Source organism: Anser brachyrhynchus, assembly GCF_964034855.1.
Source record: "Anser brachyrhynchus genome assembly, chromosome: 1".
Taxonomy (NCBI): Eukaryota; Metazoa; Chordata; class Aves; order Anseriformes; family Anatidae; genus Anser; species Anser brachyrhynchus.
In genome coordinates this window covers 73,082,958-73,098,103 of record NC_137694.1, presented here as the reverse complement: position 1 = coordinate 73,098,103, position 15,146 = coordinate 73,082,958, and the positions used below count along the sequence as shown (strand labels likewise).

Here is a 15,146-nt window from a genome sequence, read left to right as displayed (position 1 = left end):
AATAAAAATGCTGACAGAATTGCTCAGCAGCTGATATGAATTTTGTGCTTACAGTTGCAGAAGCTACAGAGAGCTCTGAGTAATGCATTCCCAATGAGGAATTGGTTTATTTCATAATTTCACCTGACTCACACTGATAGATGGCTGCTTACTTTGATCCTTGGAAAACAGTTCTGCACAATAACATAGGTGCATTGAATGCTCCAAAGGTCAACCAGCTTGAGCATGGGAAAATATTTGTGAATGAGGCCAAAAAAACTACTGAAAGAGCTGATTTCTGGCTGAAAGATTAGTCTTCATTTAGAGACTGAGAATTTATTGCTGCCAAAAACAGCATTATCAGCTTTCTGTCAGCAACAATCATCAGGATTTCCTTTCCCAATCAACATGAGCTGTGACCTCATCGTTGCAAAGGTGAAACCCTGACAGGGATTAAAGGCTAATAGAGAGAAATGAGGTAGTAGGGCTAAACAAAGAAGAGATTGTTACAGAGCAATAGTGAACTGAGGCTGAATGTTACAGCTGAAACACGAACCACAGAGCCAAAAGGAAAAACAGAGTATTTTTAAGAAGAGTTGAAGTAACACTGGGTCTCTCAGTCTTTTGGTGGAGAAGTAAGGCAGGCTGCCATCATTACCATCAGAGATTTTTGAAGCAGGATTAGCATAGCCTTGTGGTTTGTCAAGTGTTTAATTGCAATTCTACAGGGATGCAGCCTGAAAGACACTGGAAACCAATTTAACAGTCATGCCTATCATTATACACACAAAATTGCTCCTGTGCACATATAATATTTAGTAGTCTGAAACAGAGATGTTGAGTCTGGGGGCAAGGTTTAGAACATGAAAAGCGATGAAAGGCAAATACATGCTTGATATTCATCAAAGCAATTTAATCCGTGGCTGGATAGTAAAATGAGGTATGAAGGATATTATGTTGTTTATCTGTGAGTTACTAACTTTTTTCACTCATCCCTCCACTTTATGGAATCAACAAGTGAGCAGATTTATTTTGTGGGGTTTTTCTACTCTTAAAGGTCACTCTTGGATACTGCAGTATCTTTTGATCTTAAATCTCACCACAAACTTGAATCTAGTCCCACTATGCAGGAAGCATACTGGAAGCTGTGTGTATCATACTGTGCAGTGGGCTTTGGATTAGGCCCTCCTGCAGCCTCCAGCACAGCCCTGTTTTTTCCAGAAGAGGTAGACGTGCTGTAATCCAAATCCAGATGTCTGGAAACTCGTGGCATCCCGGTTGCTTCCTGCATGGGTTTCAGATGTCTTTGTCCCACCAATACAGGGTAACATCTCCTCCTGACATGTGCTGGGCCCTCTTTAAAAGGACTTCATGAAGTCTCTAGGTCTCAGTCTTTTGTGAGTGTGCAAATTTGACTCAAATGTACCAGAACAGTACTGAATTTGACATGGACTAGATGCTGCTATATTTGATATGGTCTGTCTTGCTTCCATCTCAATTTGGCACAATGATTTCAAGTGAATCACGAGCAGGAAGGTCAGATGAAAGCACGTTTATTATGATGATTAGAAGTATATACGTCAGTGTCCTTACTGATACTGAGTAGCCTTCAGGAACTACTCAGAAATATATGTGTGTGTGTGTGTATATATATATGTATAACCACCATAATAGATTTTAGGGCTTTATGTGAGGAAGCTACTCGTCTTTAGAATTCTCCAGTGTGCTTTATTCTTTATATTCTAGACATTAATGTCAGCCACAAATACAACAAGGTTAAGTCCTTCTCTACTAAAGAAATAATCGTCTCAAGTAATCTGGCTCATCCCCAGCTCCCAAAAGGTGGAGCTGTAGGAACAGTCCTCAGCTGCTTTGGAAAAGTTTTCAAGCTTGCTCTGAAATGTGAAGTCACACACAGATAACCCACAGCCCACAGGGAAGCATTAAGATGCGAGCTTCATATATGTGGAGGATAGCCAGACTGAATTTTTTTTCCTGACTAATGGCAAAGGCACGCAGCAGCTTTTGGAGGCTGGGGAAAGCTTGTGCCCTTCTGGGCTGAATTGTGTGTGTATGGTACAGCTGAAACTGGGCTCAAGAGCATTACAATATTTAATTGCATGAAAATATTAGAAATACTAGGATTTAGCAACGCTGTGACTTGAGCTCTATTTTTTAGTGCTATCAGGCTAAGAAATACAAAGCCTACTGGTGTAGAGGCATGGAGTCTTGTAGTAAAACCCAAAGCTATCTAACATCGAAAGGCAAGTGGCAGGCTTTAGATTTGTCAGACAACAGTTTCTGGAAAGGAAGACACATATATCATGCTCAATTGAAGGGGAAATTTAAGTAGGCACAATGTAATTACCTTATCTGGAATCAGGCCAGGAAACCAGACTAGGATCTTTATTCTCAATGAAAACTTTGTGGATTTATGCTTGGCAAACTAATTGCCATGAATAATTTATTAATTTATATGGTCTATTTTATTTTAATTTAATTTTTAGTGACCTACCACCTGCAAGCAAAGTGTTGGTTTTTTTTTTCCTTCCTATCTTCAGTTGTGATCAAATACTTGCCTGAATCCATTTCAGTTGCAGTGTTTCTTGCAAAGTTCTTGCTCTACCTTATTTTATTCATGCTATTTCTGCTTCATGAATGGATGAATGGATCTCAAGATACAAGAAAATTAAAAAGACTTCAAGAGCCAGCCTAATTAAATGTCAGGTTTGAATGTTTTTATAAACATGATTCTGGGGAAGGTGTTTTTGCAGACTTTTACAGTATTTCTAAAGACAAAATAAACAAATATCATGTCAGTTGTTAACATGTCTTTTTCAGGAATGAAGCCTGGAGGTTTCACCCCAGTGTGGGGCATTAAATACTCCTATCTCCCTGAATCTATAGGGAGTACAGGCACCTTCATTCCCACAAAGTCCTGTGAAAATTCTTATCGTAAAGAATTAAGACACATTACTTTGAGATCTTTGGCCTACTGTGTTTGAATATGCTTTTATTTGTATTATAATGAACTCTGAATCATGCCAACTAGGAAAAATAGCTGTTCCTTCTACAACATAACCTATTAAAGCCTGAATTCAGCATAACTCTGCAAAAATGTCAGAGCCCTCTTCTTCTCCTCCTTCCCATGTCTCCCCTCTCCCCCTCTTTGTATGCACACTCTAATTTGGAGCGATCTGGAACTATTTTTTTTTTTTTAATTTTCACTCTATATATTGAAGACAGACTTTGTGTTTGTATTGGCTCTGGGCCTGATGTGGCATTTGTGAGGATGAACCACAAGCATGTGTATTCCAGATAAACTGAACTTGGAGAATATGTGTGCCAACCAGAAACTACCTTCTGCCCCCATTCCCTCATTTCCAAACTGATAAGGCAAGGAGGAAACTGCACACAAAGCTTCTGCTTTCTAATGCACAGCCACAGCTTCCTCTCTTACATCTCTCTGCTCTTTGAAAGGCACACATCGAAAATGCGTCACAGCACCAGGCACTGCCAGGGCTGTCTGAGCAAACTTTGTGGGATGGCTTTTGCAGAGGTGGGAAGGGAGGAACACGGAAATGGTCATACATGGGTGGAATTTGGGCTTTTTTCCAATAATTTGTGAGCTAAGCTTTCATGGAGGAGAAGATAATATACCCTTAATATGAGTAGTAGTTAAGAAAGATGCCAACTGGATCAAGAAGAAAAGAACGTGCCAAGGAGGACATTATAACTCCATCCCAATTTTAGCACTGGTGGGCTCCTGTAATAGCTCTGCTACTCCCCCAGGTTAGCCCTAACTCACACCCATGCATTGCAGCTAGAAAACTTTCACTGTGTGATATAAAGACATGTTCTTTGGTGAGGTAAATCTGAAATGGTGGGATAGAGAGGCTTGGCACATGGAACAGCTAATGAATTGCAGAACCTTTGACTTTATGGACATCAGTTCAAATATCTCCCCCCCCCACCCCTCCAACCCCCCGGTAACAGCCAAACTCCCTGAGACAGAGATTCTCCTGTTCTTACGCATCTTTTACAGACAGTCGTGGCTTTCTCACCACTTCCGCAACATCCAGTACAAATAACACCTCTTCATAGGTAGTTTGCCTGAGATGAATTTGTCCTGCGCCAACAGCAGATAACTGATCAGATTTCAACATGTACCATCTTCTGATTCTGCCTTTGCTGAGTGTCACCAGTGGAAGTGCTTAAAACTGGGTTCCAGCTGAGACCCAAGCTATTTCTCACCTTATTGCCACAATATGGGAAAAGCTGTGATACTGCACTTAGAGTATTTGTGCTGTACTCATTTGAGGGGCAAACCTGGATATTTATTTTTTTTTCCCAATATATTCACAGACTGGTGTGGGGAAGAGATTTAATTTGCATTAGTATTCATGAATTAAATATGATCGAAAGTGTAAAAGCTTTCCAAGGACCATGCAATGCAGAGCAAACTAGCTAAGCTCCAGTGCCTGTGAATTAGTAGGGATGTTCAGAGCTTCATGAAATGGTCAGATAGAAAGAAGGGAATAACACCTGCACACACTAGTCACAATTTGCTCTTCCTTGTATGAGCTTTTAGATCCCTGAGAAACTTCCATTTCCAAAGCAATTTACTTTCCATTTGTGCTCAGCTGAAGGCTGTTCATCTTGTAGAGGTAATGCCTACAAAATATCTTCTTTTGCAGTGTGAACAGAAACAATACTCTTACTTGAACTCATTAAACAAATTGTAATGAACAAATCAAAATTTTAAGAGGATAACATCATCCAAAATTTGGAAAGCTTTGATCAGATCTAAGACAGACTTATAAATTTTCACAAAGTGGACAAAGTCTGATGTTTTGGGATTTTTTTTTTGTGTGTGTGTGATTGAAATAGGGAAAAAAAAAAAAACAACACTCATTATCTGTATACTTAATGTTAGTGAGAACTAACTGAGACAGTCCTCCTAAGCATCTAATCTAAATGAATTATTAAGAACTCAAAGGTAGACACAATGAGAAACTGTAGTTAATGTTTCCCTGATACATTCTTCAGTCATTTACACATCTTCTTTATGTTTAATCATTAAAACAATCAATCCTTTCTCCATATATCTTATATCATTATGTAGGGATCTGAGATTTCTTTTCCCCTTGGAAAAACCCTGTGGTGATTAAGATGACATTTTTATACATTAAAGAAAAAAAAAGTAAGAAAACAGTTTGTCTTTATACAAACAGGCTAGCTTCACTTCTTTTAGATTTTTTCCCATTTATTCATGCTTAAAAACAATCTACCTAACTTACCGTCCTCTTAGCAAGACTCTTAAATGCACAAGGCAAGTAGAACAGTATTTTGAAGAGATATTTTTGGACAGAGTGCCTGCAGAGGTTGAAATACAACTTCAAAAAGAAGGCATTTTTGAGAATCTTGGCTTGAGAAAGGAAGTTGGACGTTGCTGTCAGCTCAGCACTTTGTTTGCCAGAGGTCAATGAGTGATGAGAAGAGATTATGCAGCAAGTAAATAATATTGAGCTTTGAACCCCTTCTGAAGCTTCAAGCTTGCACTTATTTCTTTCTTTTCTTCTACATCATTACGAATAAATCTTCTTAATTAAAAAAAAAAATAGTCAACATCTGGAACAAACTTTGATTTGTCATGTAAACCACAGTGCTAAACAAGTCTTCTTGCTGCTTCTGGCTTTAGCAGAGTGCTGCGGGTGATTGTGTGGCTGGGGCTGAGCTGTACCTGCTCAGTGAATGCTGTAGGGTTTTGCCCATCCACCCCTTCTCAGGAACATTTTCCAGGTTCAGGTTGGCTTCTCCCTGCCTTGTGTGCAGCCCACGCCGCCCCAGGCTGGAGACAGGGGGACAAAAGGGAGGAAATTTTCCAGTTTGGGAGCTGCCTGTGGCTTGCTTAGGATCTAGGTTGGGCTAGGTCAGCTGTAAGTCAGCGGTATGTGTGGCCATCTGCCCGGTATGAACTAAAAAGTTTACCTTCCTTTCCTGCTCTGCTCTGCCTCCCCCAAATCTCACACCCTGTCACATCCTGTGGGAAGGGCAGTAGTGCAAGTTAGTCGTGTCCTGCCCTCTCTACCTTCCAGTCCCTCATTCCTGCACATCCCTGCCTCCTCCCTTGTGTTAGGGTGAGTGTTGAATCACTGTGTGATGGACCAACTTCAAGAACTTTTCTGTACAAAAATGATTTGGCAAAAATGGAAAAGTCATACCAGGTCACCAATCAGATGGATGTGTAGCTACATAAACACTCATAACCGCACAGCATAGGGGGTGCTGAGGTGTGGGACACCAGCAACTAAAAATGGGCTGGAGGAAGGACGGCAGAGAGTCCTGGAGTCAGCTTCCAGTTTTCCTGCAGGATCAGCCCTTGAATTGGCTCCTTCTGCAGCTGGGTGACTGCTAGACCTGAAATAACAGAGTGAGGTTGGAAACTGGCACCTGGGGAAAGGGAAGACTGAGAGCTTTCCGAACTCTTCCCAGAGGTGTAAGCTCCAACATCAGTCTGCAGCCATAGCTTTCGGCTGGCTCAACTCCCTGATCTGGATTGTGGGCAAACACTGCCAGCACAAGAGAGAGGCCAGACGGCTTCATGGCAGACAATTCGAGTCATCCCTGGCTTCTTATGGAGTCTGCTCTTTCCTATACCCTTGTTTTCCTGCCAGGAAATGCCATGGAGCAGAAATGGGGTGCAAGGCTCATTGATAACCTCTTCTTGATGTTTGCCTTTGCATCAAGTGCCAAAGGGCTGAAAAGGCCCCAGATGGCAAGAGGGGCTGAAACACGCCCCAGTTAATGACGTTCCTGTAACATCCCAGCAGAGCTACATCGTCCTTGTTGAAAGGAATTTATGACAGGCCAGGCTGTTGAGAATCAAGGTATCCTCTAAAATAATGAGAAGAATTATTAGAAAGACTCTTCATGGCACATCAGTAAAGCAGCACAACTCGCTTAAGACTGTGAACATTGTTAAACTGTGAGTTTGTGGTTGTGTTTAAATCTCAGATGTCATTAGTGGGACGGGAGAGGGGAGGAAGAAAAGACAGAAATGGCCCATTCAAAACAAAGCAAGTCATTATTTCTTCCTTTGCAAACAATGGGGAAAAAAGGAAAAGTGCTCTCATGAGAACCTGTATGAATTTCCTTAAGAGGGTGTACTTTAGATGGAGAATAGGCTAAATTCTGTGAGATATTGGGATTACTAAGACAACAATGCAGCTTTTTGAATACGAAAGCAAACAGATATATAAGCCCAAAGTAAATCATTAATGTGCGTCAGTATTTTTGAGATGGATTGGAGTGACTTATATATTGTAGTCCCTCTTTATTTAATATTTCAAAAGTGTTCTTTGATTTAAAAGCAAACACTTAATAGGCCTCTTTTCAGACAATTATGTTCCTTTTCTATACAGCATTCTGAGAAGAGACTGGTTATTGATGCCATCTAATAGAACAAACACACAAATTTGATGGAGTCAAATTAAACAGAGGGGCCTTGATACACCAAGAAACTTAAACACAGGCATTATAGTGAGGCTGCAAATCATCCCAATTTGGATGACTGCTCAGTTTCTTGCAAACTTGCATTGGCTTCAGCACCCTGCCTAATTAAGGATTACTTGGTCAATCTGCACTATATTTTTAATTGCAGCAAACATTTTTTGGTAACAGTGTATTTTAACTAAGCCTTTCTATAACAACAAAAGTAAATAAGGATAGTTTGGGGCTACACATTTATTTTTTTTTTTCTTTCCCAAGATATTCTTATCTTATTCATACACTATTTCTTTTTTAAATAAGATTAACTCAGTCCAGGAGACCTGTTTGTTCTACAAGATGAATAACTCCTAAAGTAAGTTAAAAATTCAATTCAAGATCTTTCTTACAGACAGATCTTGGACTTGAGAGATACTGAACCTCTAGTTCATAATCGTTGCTAATACTTGTGAATGATCATTCTTCCCCAGGTCCAACCATTGTTCCAGCAACTCTTTCCACTTTCATCACTATTCTAGTGATGTACTCTAAGTTTGGGATACCTTTTTAGTGGTGCTAAAACACAGTCATTTAAAAATGCTACAATGATGGAACAAACAGAGCTGGAGGTATTTGGCTTATCCAAGTTTAGGAACAAAAACAGAGGATTATTTCTCAGAAGAAAAAAAAATACACTGTGTATAGCATTATGGAATGGAATTAAACTATGATTTGCAGCTAGAAAATCTTTGTAATTACTTTCATTAGTCCAGTAAAGAAGTAAAATTATTCTCTGATATATGAAGTGTTAAATCTGTAGTAATTTATTCAATGCTGGATTTTTTCCAGTTCATAATGTACGTGAATGATTACACAAATAAGTTCTTAAGAATTTAAGTAGTGCTTCTTCCCACGATTATTTTTGGAACATCACATTCGCTGTACTTTATTCATGTTCCTTCTCTCTTCAAACATAAGTGACACTAAGTTTTAAGCAGTTTCTGTTGAATGTCTGTAGGACTTGGGTACATAAGAACTCATCTCTTTTTTGGGAACTTTTTTTGAAAATCTTGCCTTTTTTAGGCCATGCCAACTACAGCTAACTTCCAGACACAGAGGACAGACAGCTACTCAGAGCAAGCAGTTTCTCTGCGAAACAAGGCGCTGCACTGGGATACTTCTCTCCTTGGGCATCCTGCTGACCCTTCTGTGAAGTGACATATCCAGATATAGGAGAGAGAAGAGAGAAGGGCTGCATGGCTAAGGCATGGCACAACAAGCAGGGGAAACTCCCCTGATCTCCCCTTGGAAGCTCTAGCCCAATGATTATACCACACCACATCACTGCTGACAGTTCCCCGAACAGATTCCTTCCATGGGTAATTAACCTTCACGAAGCATGAATGGACTAGTTTTCTAACAGGAGGCTGAATTTTAGCTGACAAATTAGACAGATTCCCCGAGGCCAGAGTTATGCAGCTTTGCCAGTCTCACTAAAAACGTGATTTATAATAGATTCCTAGTTGCAGGCACTCCTTTCTTCAGGAATGAAAATACACACCATACTCTGCCTAACATGATGGTCTTACAAGCCTTTGTCCTCTGCTGAGAAAAGCTGATTCTGTTGCCTGCTTTTGGTTTATCAGTTGATTCCTCTTTTGCCCAATTGAGCATGACGGTACTGGGAAACTACATTCTGTATTCAGAAGTCATGTGTGTGCAGGTGTAAGCAACATTTTAGGAGGTAACTGTATGTTAGTTTAGTATGTTGTACCAGATGTGGCTGGATGGAAATTCTTTCTAGCTGAAAAAAACAGCCCAGGAGATTTTGGGTAAGATACATCTCCAGTTTTCAATTATGTTGGCATAAAACAGAAGTGACAGAGCAGAGTGTGCAGCCCACGGAGCTTAGGCCTCTTACACTGCATCAATTACACAAGAAATATCTCATCCTGCTTTTGTTCCTGAAGATACCCTGTGTGTTCCTCTGCACTGGAGCAATGACCAATGTGAACATTCACCTTGGAGGCAAATATGGCCATGTCATCAGTGTGGGGCAAGCATGAGTGAAAGGAAAAAATTAAGTCTATCAGATTCAAATGCCATACTTTCTTTTGCTCCCCCTTTCTTCCTGCCTTTAAACAGGACCACACAGAAAGGGAGACAAGATGTTTTCTCAAGACTAACGGGAAGACCTGGAGTGTTGTGCAATTGCAGAGTCCCAGGTAACAAAAATGATGGGCAAGAAGAAAGGGGAGGCTTTAGATTAATATAATCCCAGATGTAGTTCTTGCCAATTGAGGCTCCACCTTCGACTCACCACTCTGTTTTCTTCTTATTTACCCCTCCAGTGAAACCGGTATTTGTATAGAGTGAATATCAGCACTTGCTCAGATCAAAAAGCAGACTCACCCACCCCCGACAGAGTCTTGAATGTCTGTGTTTGCATGGTATTAATAATTAATATTCATTTTAATTATTAATTTCTATTACTTAATAACTGCATGCAGTGTTATTGAGGTACCAGGCACATATGGAGGCTGGTAAATGATGTGGGAAGAGGCTAATAAAAAACACGTATTCTGGATCTAGCAAGTAGATAATGTATTTAAAAGACAGACACAGAGACAAGTGACTGGTTTTATTGGTATGAGTTTTGGGTTTTTGGAGGACTCTGCACAGGTCGACAGCTGGACGATCCACTCTGTCACAATTTTCTTGTATCTCCATGTAGCTCCATAGTGTTATTATACCCAGGCATTAAGGAGTGGGTTTTTTGTTTGATCGATTGTTTTTTTTTGTTTTAAATTTAGAAAATCAGAATCCTGTCATGTAAATAAAAATAATGACTTCTGCAGAGGCTGAATCTTATAATCAGCATATGCAGAAGAAAAGTATCTAATTTAATTTATATATGTGTCAGCTTAAGGAAGTTGAGATGGTGGTATAAAAATAATAATAATACATAGATCACTTAACCTTTGTCTACTGACATGAGCCTGTGGGAAAAAATCATACAAAACATGAATGGATCAAAGCTCCCTTTCAGCCTTATAAATAGATGAACTTTGTGGACAGTCTTTGGATTTCAGTTTAAAAGAAACACAAATTTCTTCTTTTCAAGTTCACAGGGATGACAGCAAAGTTTCAGCAGATTTCTTCTGTGTCAAGCTTTTGAAATTAAAGGCATTAAAACATCTTCCAATCTGCAGATCTTCTGAAAACGTTACTTCTATAGCAATATTTGTTCTCTTTGTAAAGTGTAGGTTGTATGTTTCTCTCAAAGGAGAAAAGAAAAAGCTGGCATATCACAATGTTAAGAAAATAATGAGAGCTGAGATTTTAAACTAGATCTTCCTGTGCTTCAAAGAATTATATAAAAAATAATATTCAGTAATTTGTACTAGTCTTCCACCCTTAGTCCCAAAGGAAAAGATTCTGGAGAACTGACATTTGAACTCTGTATTCCTCAGTTTTGCAACTGTCCATCATCCATCTAATAGCTCTCCTTGGATATAGTTTCTCTTTAGAGAGAGACAGAGGATGTATGTGGCAGCTTCTGAATTACCAATAGCAACTTCTAAAATATTATTTCTTGAAGGTGATATAACACTAGCTTCCATAAATGCTTCAAAACCAAACTTTGCAGGAGTTTGTTTTTTGTTTGTTTGTTTTTTTTTTTTCCTTTACTCCTAAGATATAAATCCCAGACCTGTTGCACTGTCTTATAAAGCTTATATGCTGGTACAGTCCTGCCAGTATGGAAAACATTCTAAACTCTAATGGGATTTCTAATGGGATTTGCTTAGATCCTAGCCTTCTGTCTATGTAGGCTAAATGAAATGCCGTGAATTTGTGAATTTAACTGTTTCCTGTGATTTTAGTTCATAATAAAGATTCATGGATTCACTTATGAAATTATTTTTCACAAATGAAATTAGTAACTTAAGTAAATTGAACATCCACAGTGAATATTCAGTGTAGTCATTCAATCGGTAGGATTGGAGAGATGATTTTAAGTTCATTTCTGCAGCCTGTATCTTACCTCCACTAGATGTCAGTCTGTGGATGGACCTTGAGAAGTTTGAGCCCTATTTAATACTAAAAAGTGTGCTTAGAATCACAGCTACAACTCTTCACTTCCAGTCACTAGCAGTAACCCCAAATAGGAGAGATATTGAGTCACTGTGTTGTTTTTTCTTGTTCTTTGCTCTTTTAGTCCCTGACTTCTCCCTCCAGCAAATTTCTCAGCACTGACAACGTCCACCAGTGCTGATAAATGGGAGCAGCACAGTGTAATGCAGGATTCCCTGTGGGCATTTCCCCTCACTCATCCATTCATAAAGGGCCAAACCTGACACATCTATTCTTGAGGACTACCTCACTTGTGAGTTCCTCAAACATATTTAAGTACATGCATTTTTACTTGCTGACAGTGGCCAGGTGTTGAGGAGCTTTTTGTTTATTTCAGTTCCTTAGGAGGGATATTTGATATTGTTTTCTGTGAAGAAAATCAGTTTTCAGAAGCTATTCTGACCACTCCAATAATATGTTTACAGGACAGATGAAGGCAGCAGGCTGGACTGCAGGTTTAGCAGATGAATTCAATTCCTCAAGCAGCAGAACCAGAGTAATATTTCCAGGATCATTCAGAGGATTTTGGAAGCGCTGTGCATGGATGCTGACTGATGGCTTCTGCAGCCTGCAAGAGGTAAGTGTCCCATGTGCAGCTGTGCAAACGTAATGCAAGCCCAGCATGTCAGGTTTAATGTGCCTGCGGAGAGTGACTACACACTGCACGCGCAGGCTGTGAGTCTGGGTGAACTCTCTGCCCTGTGACAGTTATCACTCTGGGAATGCACAAAAACCTGATGAGCTCAGGACTGGACATGAGAGCACAGGAGTGATTTATGTGCATGTACTTAATAGCTACTTTTTGGATGCTTAGTTGTCCAGGCTGCTGAAGTCCAGAAAAACTGTTGCTGCTATCAAAACACAGGAAAAGCTAAGATTTTCACATGAGAGATGAGATCTGATTGCATTTATATGGGAAATCCATATTATATAGCACAAATTTCAAACTTAACACTGCTCTTGGGAGCATTTTCACATGGGAGTCTAGGACTTAAAATAACACTGGATGGTTGAAAAGGTCACAAGAAGAGAACAGTAACTGCATAGACTCACCTTTGCAGTCCTCAAGAATCCTCCTTTCCCACAAAATCTTTAAAAAAATGTTTGCAACTACTTACTTCAGATATCATGTCTTTGTGCAGCAGAATTGATTTCTGGGCATGGCCTTCTACAAACACACCACTTACTGCCACCTTCCCCACAACCATCTATTCCTCTTTATTCTCATGATCAGTGCCAATGACAACCTCCTCTGTGGAGGGAGATGCCCTTCCCTGCTTTGTGCATTGTGTGGAATTTCCTTGTCCTTTCCTACAGGCATTAAACTGTGGTAACATATTTTTTTTTATATATATATATTTTTTTGCTTGAAGCCCTGTAGTAAGGAGATTCTCCATCCATGAGAATAAATTTCTAAACAGAAGGATGCACCACCCTGGCCATGGTTTTTGTTTTCCTTGTTCCTTGGCAGCATGGGAATCACTTCTTGTCACCACTAAATCAAAATGAACTGGAGGGAAGAGGTCACGCAGCAGGCAAGGGAGCCAGGAGAAAGCAGAAAGAAAGGAGGCAAGAGGAACTCCTTAGGTCTCTGAAGGAAGCCCAGCCAGCTAGCATTCAGGCTCAAGCAGCCCAAGATATTTTCGGCTGATCATGGGAGAGGCAACAGCTGTGAAATGTGTGTAATGTAACCCGTTAGGATGGGAAGCCATGTGGGCAGAGCTGCGCAGGGTGGATCAGGGTGGGAAGGGGGAAAGGGAGCAGGTGGCAGAGCAGCACTGGCTTTTCCTCTGTCCTCTGAGGGAGCTCCTGCCAAGGGCAAAGCTAAAGACAACTGGAGAAAAAAAAATATTCTTTCCTGTGTGTTTCCTGATTTAATGTTTAACTATGCCTTACAGGTTCATGTTAGAGTGATGAAGAACTTCAGAGATGATGAGCCAGGGGTAGATGCAGTCCTTATACTCCCAGGGCTGATAATCACATGCTCTGTTGATCTGTAGGACAATCTCTGTGTCCTCTATACACAGAAAATTGCAGGATTATGTAAGATAGAGTACACATAGCCTCCTTTCACTTAGCACCAGCCTTCCTACAGTTGCATTTCTTGCCATATCAGACCAAAACCTAAAGTTAAATTCTATGCAATATAAATCAACTGGTACCTGATTGAGGTGAAATTTCCCAGGTTATTATGGAACTATATATTGGTCAACAGATATCCTAAGTAGCATCTCTCCATTCCAGTTGGATAGGGTAAGGATTTGTCCTTCCATATGCTTGTACATGTGCACAATGATGATGACGCTGAACCTGATGAAAACACTCCATGCAGATGTGGCATAAAAACTTTGTGAAGGAAAGATAACAGCTATGAAATTTCTCATTCACTCTGGAAGTTGGACTGCATCAAACAAACGAGGTGAGAGTATCTGCAGTGACTCTGAGCCTGACAACTATAACAGACAAAATTTCATCCCTGTGTACTTCTTGGAAGACACCATTCATTTTCATGACAAACTGCAAGCGCTTTGAACATCTCCTCCAGGACCTTGCAGGCTTTCTTTCCAGACCGAGGGATTGCTTACACATGAAGAATTAAATTAATTTCTGCTATTACATAAAAAAGAGTGACACATACATCTCAACATCAAATGAAACCGCTCTTTTACAGCCTTTGTACATGTGTGCAACAACTCATCTGAAGCCAAATAACCTCTTGAGTTATTGGCTTGAGACTGCAATAGCTATTTTGGGGATTAAGACAGTCTGCAGTATCCGCAGTAACCATTTCATATGCATTCTTCATAGCTTTTGAATACCCCCCAAAAAAACATAAAATCTGTGTTCCACCTCTGGTTGTTAAGAGGATGGTGCTATCTCCTAACAGGTGTACTCCTAGTCATCTTATTGTTCAAAATTCCTAAGCCAATTACTGTAATTTGCCTCATTTAAGTAGGAAACTGATGTCCTGCATGGGGTATGGGGTGCTTCATGGCACTGCACGGTGGATCCACAGTGGAATTCACTGCTCAGCAACAATCGCTAATCAAAAGCATTTCCCAATCAATTTCACTGGATCCTATTAAATACTAAACCAAAAATAAAAGCTTTGGTCTACAGCTTCAAAGCTCTGTGGCCCAAGTCATACTTAATCTAATACAGGCCCAAATAAGAGACAGAAAACTAATATTTATGCCGGAAATACAACATGCTGTGGGATTTGTTTCTTTAGTGTAAAGTAACTTTTTCCAGAGCTCACATTTTATTTTCTGATGGAAATTACCTTCAATAAAAAAAAGTCCAGGGTAATGTACATCTTGTGATTAAAATGGAACAACCATCTCTCAACATTTGAGGATTCAAAGTCTTCAATATGCTTTGTTATGATCCTCCTGCAGAGCTAGCATTTGCTGAACCAGGGGAACTGTCTCCCTCCGGAGTCTCAGCTGTGACAGATCATTCTTAGTGTCCAGCTTCAAACAGCAGTGCCTCAAAATTTGGATCTACATCTTAATTTCATACAGAACTCTTAAAAGTAGCGCTTA

At 40.0% G+C, this 15,146-nt stretch overlaps 1 protein-coding gene across 2 annotated transcripts in view; it reads left to right on the top strand.

Annotated features, from left to right (window-relative positions):
- LOC308188033 (uncharacterized protein) overlaps positions 1-15,146 on the top strand; it is a 33,109-nt gene that overhangs the window by 14,769 nt on the left and 3,194 nt on the right. Inside the window, exons 4-6 of one of the 2 annotated variants that reach the window (XM_080576629.1) lie at positions 9,613-9,692; positions 12,027-12,178; positions 13,073-13,778. In XM_080576629.1, the coding sequence (XP_080432755.1) occupies positions 9,613-9,692; positions 12,027-12,178; positions 13,073-13,252 (412 nt within the window). In that variant the 3' untranslated portion in view covers positions 13,253-13,778. Of the gene's footprint in view, positions 1-9,612; positions 9,693-12,026; positions 12,179-13,072; positions 13,779-15,146 lie in introns of those variants that run through there. The other variant, XM_080576630.1, reaches the window with a different exon arrangement.